The sequence below is a fragment of the Hibiscus syriacus genome, unplaced genomic scaffold, assembly GCF_006381635.1.
Source record: "Hibiscus syriacus cultivar Baekdansim isolate YM2019G1 unplaced genomic scaffold, ASM638163v2 tig00112925_pilon, whole genome shotgun sequence".
Taxonomy (NCBI): domain Eukaryota; kingdom Viridiplantae; phylum Streptophyta; class Magnoliopsida; order Malvales; family Malvaceae; genus Hibiscus; species Hibiscus syriacus.
In genome coordinates, this window is record NW_024063420.1 from 245,924 (window position 1) to 254,211 (window position 8,288).

General features: G+C 38.7%; 2 protein-coding genes across 2 annotated transcripts; both read left to right on the top strand.

Annotated features, from left to right (window-relative positions):
• The first annotated feature begins 664 nt into the window (after positions 1 to 664).
• LOC120184625 (NAC domain-containing protein 104-like) lies at positions 665 to 1,478 on the top strand. The gene is made up of 3 exons (XM_039189037.1): positions 665 to 878; positions 971 to 1,213; positions 1,297 to 1,478. Exons 1-3 carry the CDS (start codon positions 707 to 709, stop codon positions 1,464 to 1,466), a joined length of 585 nt encoding a protein of 194 aa, XP_039044968.1. The 5' UTR covers positions 665 to 706; the 3' UTR covers positions 1,467 to 1,478.
• A 2,013-nt stretch (positions 1,479 to 3,491) lies between these two features.
• Positions 3,492 to 6,087, top strand: LOC120184577 (cation/H(+) antiporter 15-like). The gene is made up of 2 exons (XM_039189002.1): positions 3,492 to 3,701; positions 3,787 to 6,087. The coding sequence occupies exons 1-2, from the start codon at positions 3,492 to 3,494 to the stop codon at positions 6,085 to 6,087; spliced, it is 2,511 nt and encodes an 836-aa protein (XP_039044933.1).
• Positions 6,088 to 8,288: the final 2,201 nt, after the last annotated feature.

Genomic DNA, 8,288 nt, shown 5'->3' on the forward strand with positions numbered 1-8,288 from the left:
TAGATCGGTGAGCTACTTGGGGTGGAGATCAAAGAGAGCTTACCTATTCAGCCAGAATCAAGCTTTTGACAAAACTTTAAAGACTCAATTTTTTTTCGAATCACCACAAAATAATTTCGATAAAGTCAGTTGTCAATGTATTATCATATTCTATTGTTATATTAGTGTAGACGGTATTTATATTTTACTGTCTACAGTGACATTTATTTGAATCTTTTATCTTTTGAGTTGTTGAATTATATTTTTTGATTATTTAATTATCATATTTTATAATATAAATGAATTATATTAAAAAATACACCATAAAATAATAATCTATAATATTCCAGAGATCGAAACAACTTGTAGATGAAGCACAATATGTGATAAACTACTACTCCATACAATAAATATTCTAATATTCAAATACCAACTACGGAAATTCCAATTGTTTTCCTTAAAAAAACCAGTAATCCTACAATGTTGTCCATTTCTTTCGGACTCCATCCCATAACATATATTATTTATTTTCCTTTTTTTCCTTTACAACCGCCTTTTTATCGATTCAACTGCTCCTGAATCATCGTCATCTATTTCCAGCTTTATAAATATTCAGGAAACATGGCCTCTAAAAGGTAAAGAAAACTAGCCATAGCTACCAACAATCCCCAAATTAGTATTTCTGCTTAATCTTCGTATAGATTAATTACTGTTAACAGCCACGGAAATGGAAGACGGCTGCCTGATCGTCAACCAGCTCCCTCCAGGCTTCCGGTTTTGCCCTACCGACGAAGAACTTGTTCTTCACTTTCTCTACCCCAAGTCCTCGCTATTGCCTTGCTATCCCAACATCATTCCCGAGCTTGATCTTCATCTGCTTCACCCCTGGGAATTAGATGGTCAGCTTTTCTCTCGTTCTCGTATTGTTATTATGGTTGTTTTATGGTTAACGTTTTTTCTCAGTGATGAAATGGGTTTGTTGGTTGAATAGGGAAGGCGTTGTTGAGTGGAAAACGGTACTTCTTCTTCAGCCAAACGATGGAGAATCTAGTCCTGGAAAAAGGGTATTGGAAAAAACTGGATTTTGAGCAGCCAATCTTCAGTTCTGGTTCAGGGAAGAAGGTTGGGGTAAAGAAACCCCATGGATTCTTCATGGGTGAAGCTCCGTTTGGCATTAAAACAAATTGGCTGATGCAAGAATACCATCTTACATCACACTACTATAAAACACAAGGAAACAAGAAAGTGGTAAGTAAACTGTCTTATCTAATAAGTTTGATTATTTAGGAAATTATGTTGTGTTTGTTAATATGTAGGATTGTAGTAAATGGGTTCTGTGTAAAGTTGAAGAGAATAAGGGCAACGCTCAGAGCTTCAGCTACAGTGATGAAGATGGAAGTGATCTGTCATGCCTTGATGAAATGTTCTTGTCATTGGATGATGATGATGATCTTGATGATATATCTTCCTCTCAACTGATCTTTTGAATACAATTAGCTAGTTTTATAACTAGTTTTTCTGTTTTCATATTGTATATATTACTAAAACTAAATGCTTTGTAAAATCATTTATTTAATATATTAATCAGTAAAGTTAAGAAATTATGTAATATGCATATCTATACATAGTTTCGTTCGCTCCATAGACATCTTTCTTTCTCCCCTTGCAACAGAAATAGCCTTCCAAGGCCCCCAAGAGACCAAGTTCCAAAGGCAGAAATCTCCATTGACAATATGGATAACCTAATAGGATGGTCGACCCAAGATTTTATATTAGAGGTATGAATTTATAAAATTTTAGGAGATCAACATGGATAATTAATAGAATATATAAAATATGACTATCTCATCTATTCTCCTTAGTCCATCCCCGTGCATATAGTCAAGGAGTTGGATTTACAACAGGTGATTGTGGATGTGGTTCTAGTGGTGCAGGCGTGCGGCTACTGCAACGTCCCTTTGAAGATGAACATCCAGTAGTAACTCTCTTAAATGACTGCCTCTTGATGGTTCAGGAAGGTTGAGTTGAACTGGTTAAACACATTTTACGTGAAGGAAACATCTATTTAAAGATAACTCTTAATCATTTAATAATAAATGTTTATATCTCGAGCATTTCTCGTGCTTGAACCCAAAATCACAGATTTTAACCTATTTATTTATTGATCCTTATTTTCACCCACACTTATATCAGTTTGTTGGAGTCAAGATCGACCAACTATTCCAACCAGTTTGGTTAGTATTATATTAGGATCGTAGCACAGTTTAATAACAACATCATAACGCTTTTTAATATTATTATAATCACATTCACAATTTAAAAGTATAATAATTTGATTATTAAAAACAAATCAAACCATAACGTTCGGAAAATCTACAACTACGATCTCGCAGTTGCATCACCGCGATTATAACTTATTATTATAACAGACTAGTCGGAACCGAATTTGTCTATAGGGTATATGTTTTGGGTTTATCTTAATATTGGCACATGTCCATGAGCCATTATGAGAATTACAATTTATACCTATTCTTAGCCCAACATATTTACCTAATTCATGGGGATAAAGAAATCTATAACTTTTCCTTGATGTTCATGTTTGAACATCACATATGCAATGGGATATGAGGGTTTAATGACAAATTATTGAGAACCTTTGAATATATATATTATACTAATAAAAAAAATATCGATTCACATTTGTTCATAGTTCAAAGTCAAACAATCAGTCCCTTCCCTTTAGAAATAAAAAATTAATTATAAAATTTAATAATAATTTCTCCAACAAAATAATGTGAATTAGAGGGTGTGTGTTAAAAACTATCAAAACCAAAAGATTTAGTATCAAATTATCATCTTTTAATATATTTAACAATTTAATTTATTCATTTAAAAAAAACACTTTAATTTATTAAACAACATCTAAATTTTATGTATTTTAATTAGACGTAGTGTAATCTTTTTAACTTTTAGAAAATCTTTCATGCACGTGGATCAAACAAAATTTATGCTAGCATGATGTCTTCAAAATCCATGCTAGGCATATGTTTTGAGAACATTAACTACACAGGAAATTAAGTTGAATTTCTGACCATTGAAAGGCTTAAAATTTTAACTAATTTTGCACCAAATGTGACTTGTGGACCGTAGAAGATAGACATTGTACCAAATAGGACGGACAACCACCAAAATCATCCTAGTTTCCCTCCTCAACCTTGTTCCTCCTTTGCAATTAACAAACAAGAAAATTTAGGACTACACAATAATAATAGTATCTATGATATTGTGTCATTTATTTTTGTTTTTGTTAATCTGCTAAAACAAGGAAATTAAAGTTCCGACATGAACATGAACAAGAAAAATGAATGGTGTATGAGAGTTTAGTGTTGTAAAAAGTGTAGGGGGATCGGCCGGAGTAAAAGTGCAAATGGTAGTGGTAGATTAGGTTATATATATATATATATGAATTGAAGGAGAAGGTGTTTTAGAAGGCGAAACATAAATATATAACAATGGAAACGGTGGGGAACAAATCAGATGATACGGTGGTTTGCTATGCACCCACCATGATAACTACAAATGGTGTATGGCAAGGCGATAACCCTTTGGATTATTCGCTTCCTCTCTTCATCTTGCAGATGACCCTTGTCGTTGTCAGCACTCGCTTCTTTGATTACATCCTCAAACCACTACGCCAACCACGAGTGGTTTCTGAGATTCTCGTGAGTTAATAATTTACTCTAATTATGCATTTGTTATCATGATTGCAGACTGTGTTGATTAATGGTTGTTTTGCTATCTGAACAGGGAGGAGCGTTGTTAGGTCCAACGGCGCTAGGACGAAGCGAAAACTTTGCCAATACAATGTTTCCATTGAGGAGTGTTATGGTGCTTGAAACAATGGCGAATATCGGTCTTCTTTACTACCTCTTCCTCGTCGGTGTCGAGATGGACCTTTCGGTGATTCGTCAAACGGGGAAGAAAGCTCTTGCCATTGCGGTCGCAGGCATGATCATGCCGTTCATAATCGGCATCGGTTTCTCTTTCGTTCTCCATAGCTCGGACCCCGAACCCCTTGCTCATGTCACCTACGTTCTGTTCTTAGGAGTTGCTCTCTCGGTCACGGCATTCCCAGTGCTTGCTCGAATCCTAGCGGAGCTGAAGCTAATTAACTCGGAATTGGGCAGATTGGCCTTGTCTTCAGCTCTTATCAACGACATGTGCGCATGGATTCTTTTAGCTGTAGCCATTGCCTTGGCGGAGAACGATCCATCCTCCTTGGCTTCCCTTTGGGTGCTTCTTTCGAGTGCAGCTTTTGTAGTAATTTGTATTCTTTTCGTCAGGCCTGCAATTTCATGGATGATTCGGAGAACCCCAGAAGGAGAATCATTCAGTGATTTATACATATGTTTCATTCTTACAGGGGTTATGATCTCAGCGTTCATTACAGATGCCATTGGGACACATTCAGTTTTCGGAGCGTTTGTGTTCGGTCTCATCATCCCCAACGGACCACTTGGAGTTACTCTGATAGAAAAGCTAGAGGATTTTGTGTCGGGACTTTTACTGCCGCTCTTCTTCGCCATTAGCGGCCTGAAGACCGATGTGACGTCGATCAGAGAAGGACAGACATGGGGGATTATGTTTGTTGTAATCATCCTTTCGTGTGCCGGTAAGATAGGAGGAACTATGCTTGTCACAACGTTTTACAATATCCCACATAGTGAAGGGTTTATACTTGGTTTACTAATGAACACCAAAGGCCTCATTGAAATGATTGTACTCAACGTTGGCAAAGATCAGCAGGTCTTAGACGATGAGGCGTTTGCAATCATGGTGATTGTAGCTCTGATTATGACCGCCATCATCTCTCCCATTGTAGCCGTGATTTATCGGCAGACGAGGAGGTTTGCACCGTACAAACGTCGGACGATTCAAATATCAAAACCTGAAGGTGAGCTACGAGTGCTGACCTGCGTCCACACCCCTCGTCATGTCCCAACAATAATCAACTTACTTGAAGCCTCTCATCCCGCGAAAAAGTCTCCTTTATGTGTTTACGTCCTCCATCTTGTCGAACTCACTGGTCGTGCATCGGCAATGCTCATTGTCCATAACACTCGTCAATCCGGCCGACCGGCTTTAAACCGAACTCAAGCTCAATCCGATCACATAATCCACGCTTTCGAAAACTTCGAGCAGAATTTGAGTTTCATCTCTGTTCAGCCTCTCACAGCCATTTCCCCTTACTCCTCCATGCATGAAGACATTTGTGGGCTGGCCGAGGACAAACGTGTTGCACTTATAATCATCCCTTTCCACAAGCAACAAACGGTTGATGGAGGGATGGAAGTAACGAACCCGGCATTCCGAACGGTTAACCAGAACTTACTGGCGAATGCACCTTGCTCCGTCGGGATTTTAGTCGATAGAGGCCTGAGCACGATAGCCCGTGTGACGGAGAACGAAGTGGCGCACCATGTGGTGGTGCTGTTCTTTGGTGGTCCAGATGATCGAGAAGCACTTGCATATGGATTGAGGATGTGTGAAAATCCAGGCGTTAGAGTCACCGTGCTGCGATTTATCGCCGGTGAGGAATCACTTAGCGCTACAATGCAGCCGCCGCCTCTAACCACCGATCAAATTGATCCACCTATGCTAACGATAGAAACTGATACCGCTGATGAAAAGCAGCTCGACGACGACTACGTAAATGATTTCAGGATGAAAAATGCAAACAATGAGATGGTTGTATACACTGAACAAGTAGTCAACAATGGGGAGCAAACGGTTTCCGTCATAAGGTCATTAGACATCCACCATGACTTATTCATTGTTGGAAGAGGGCAAGGAATGACATCACCGATCACGGCCGGACTTACCGACTGGAGCGAGTGTCCGGAGCTCGGTGTAATCGGGGATATTCTAGCCTCATCAGATTTTGCTACGACCATATCGGTGCTGGTGATCCAACAGTATGTTGGGGTAGTTCCCCAAGAATCCGTACCATCACCAGATAGCCCAGATGGTCAACCGGATGACGAGACTTCCAACCGGCAGACACCTACGGCACCGTCGACACCACCGAGTGGACCGCATGCGTCTTGAGTTTGTAGGAAATTAGCGACAACATTAGTGGTGGCATTGTAACATGCATAGAACATTGATCTGACTATAATTAAGAAAACATACTCAAACCAAAACATGAGATTGAGATGTGATTACGGTGTTTGATTTTTGTTTCACTTTCTTTCCACCATTATTAGAATTCTGGTTAGAGGAGAAATGTCTATGAACCAATTCCTCATTAGTCATGACTTTTTTTCCTGCAAACAAGCCATAAATTTTTTTTTAATCCGAGACAAACCCCTAAAATTATGAATATTCTTCCACACAGAATTGGTGTGAATAAACGGTTGCCCATAACGAAGAGAATAGGCCGACTTTAAATCATTCGAACAATGCCACCCAGTGTGTCTTGTGCATGAGCAGACGTCGGCCCCTTAATAGCAGCAATCTGAAGCAGTATCTCGCGAGGATGGAAATGCTCAAAGCGATGCCAATACCGATCTCCCGTAGGATCGACCATGTCAGCGATGGACACATGACCAATGTGAGAGATAGCAATTGGATTAACGTACTGGCTTAAAGGACCAAACTCACCAATCCAAGAATCATACCAAAAAGCAATTTCACGGCTAGAGCCAATATTCCAAATTATATTGTTACGCACATCATTCCAAATTACACTCAAACCTGTCTAAAGGCGGGAGCAATTTGAGTTCTTTAGATTTAATGGGACACTCTCTGTGCACTTATACTTGGATCGAATAAATCTAACCCAAAGGTCATTTTTGCGGGTGAGCAAATTGAAGGGAAGCTTCATTTTGTGGAACCATTTTACGGAATCTTAGGCCCCCCTCATGAATCGATCTACAAACATCATCCCAATTCACCAAGTGAGTGCCACTATTAACCGTAGAAGAACCCCAGATAAAGTTACGAATTAGACGTTCCACTTTCAAACAAGTGCTCTTAGGAAAAACAGTAGTCTGCATTTTATAGGTAGGAATTGCACTAAGAATAGCTTTAGCAAGGGTAATACGACCCGCCAAAGAGTAGGCATCACGCCTTCCACCCACTAAGCCTCCGCTGAATAACCTGCCCCAAATAGTTGTACGAGGTTGAAGTAACACGGTGATGTAAAAGAGGAACCCCAAGGTACTTGCCAAGATATTTAACTTCAGTGAAACCAAAACCTTTGCTAATATTGATGTCAGACTATCAAAGCTTCTTCAAAGATAGAGAAGTTGGCATTCCTGTTGTTTCCCGATCTAGGAGAGACACTAAATGCTACACTTGAATCAATAAGTAATTTGCACAATATAAAGAAAGAAATGATTAAATGGAAAGAAGAATTATGAAAGAAATGAATTAATAAGAAATGAAATGGAAAGAAATGTTATCAAAGGTAGGCTGCGGAAGTGTTGTAGAAGTATCCTTCAAGAGATGATGAATTCGGCCCCCAAATGATGTTGTTGGACGTATGCCTTGTTGATGAATGAAGGATAATTCAATGATGAAGAAATGTGAATGAAATGGTGATGATATAGGCGTAAAGGTGATGGAGTATGGTGATGGTTAGATAGTATCTTAATTAAGCTAAAGAGGAAACAAAACTATAAGAAGTTTAACCCCGTTCTTTATAAACTAAAATAAGGGATGGTATGAAAGGACTTGAACCCACTAGTTATGGAAACTAGGAACTCAAAGTATCAATGGAAGGGATTGACGCCACAAACTTTAGAAGCTTGATTAATCGATATAGTTCTAAAAAGAAATTCAAAAGAGAATAATATCATAAGATTTATATTATCCAAAAGGTTGTGTTACAAATGAAATGCAAAAGTCTATTTATAGTTTTCAAAGGGTTTAGGCCGAATAGATACATGATGGTTCGGCTATGGATGAAACCCCTTTGAAAATACGTGATTTTTAATGATAATACATGATTTTAATGAAGATACATGCTCTTGGCCGAATAGTAAGGTGTTGGTTCGGCCTAAGGATGTTTTGAATGCATTTGGAAGTTATTTCGGAGCCAAAATGAAGAGAAAGGAGTCTTTGGCCGAATAAGAAGCATCCCTTGGTGTTTTGGCGCCTATTTGATGTCACATGGAGTGCACATGCTTGAATGATGCACATGGCAGCCTACATGAATGCACATGGCTCTTCTTACAATGCTTTGGTGAGGTTGCAACCATAGGATGATGTCTTGAAGTCCATGGGAAGCCTAGTGATGAACTAGC

Excerpts from the sequence above, each read along its gene's own strand:
- LOC120184625 (XM_039189037.1), top strand. The coding sequence starts at position 707 with ATGGAAGACGGCTGCCTGATCGTCAACCAGCTCCCTCCAGGCTTCCGG. Across the intron at positions 879-970 it reads TCACCCCTGGGAATTAGATG|GGAAGGCGTTGTTGAGTGGA; the intron begins GTCAGCTTTTCT and ends TTGGTTGAATAG. Across the intron at positions 1,214-1,296 it reads ACACTACTATAAAACACAAG|ATTGTAGTAAATGGGTTCTG; the intron begins GAAACAAGAAAG and ends TTAATATGTAGG.
- LOC120184577 (XM_039189002.1), top strand. The coding sequence starts at position 3,492 with ATGGAAACGGTGGGGAACAAATCAGATGATACGGTGGTTTGCTATGCA. Across the intron at positions 3,702-3,786 it reads GAGTGGTTTCTGAGATTCTC|GGAGGAGCGTTGTTAGGTCC; the intron begins GTGAGTTAATAA and ends CTATCTGAACAG.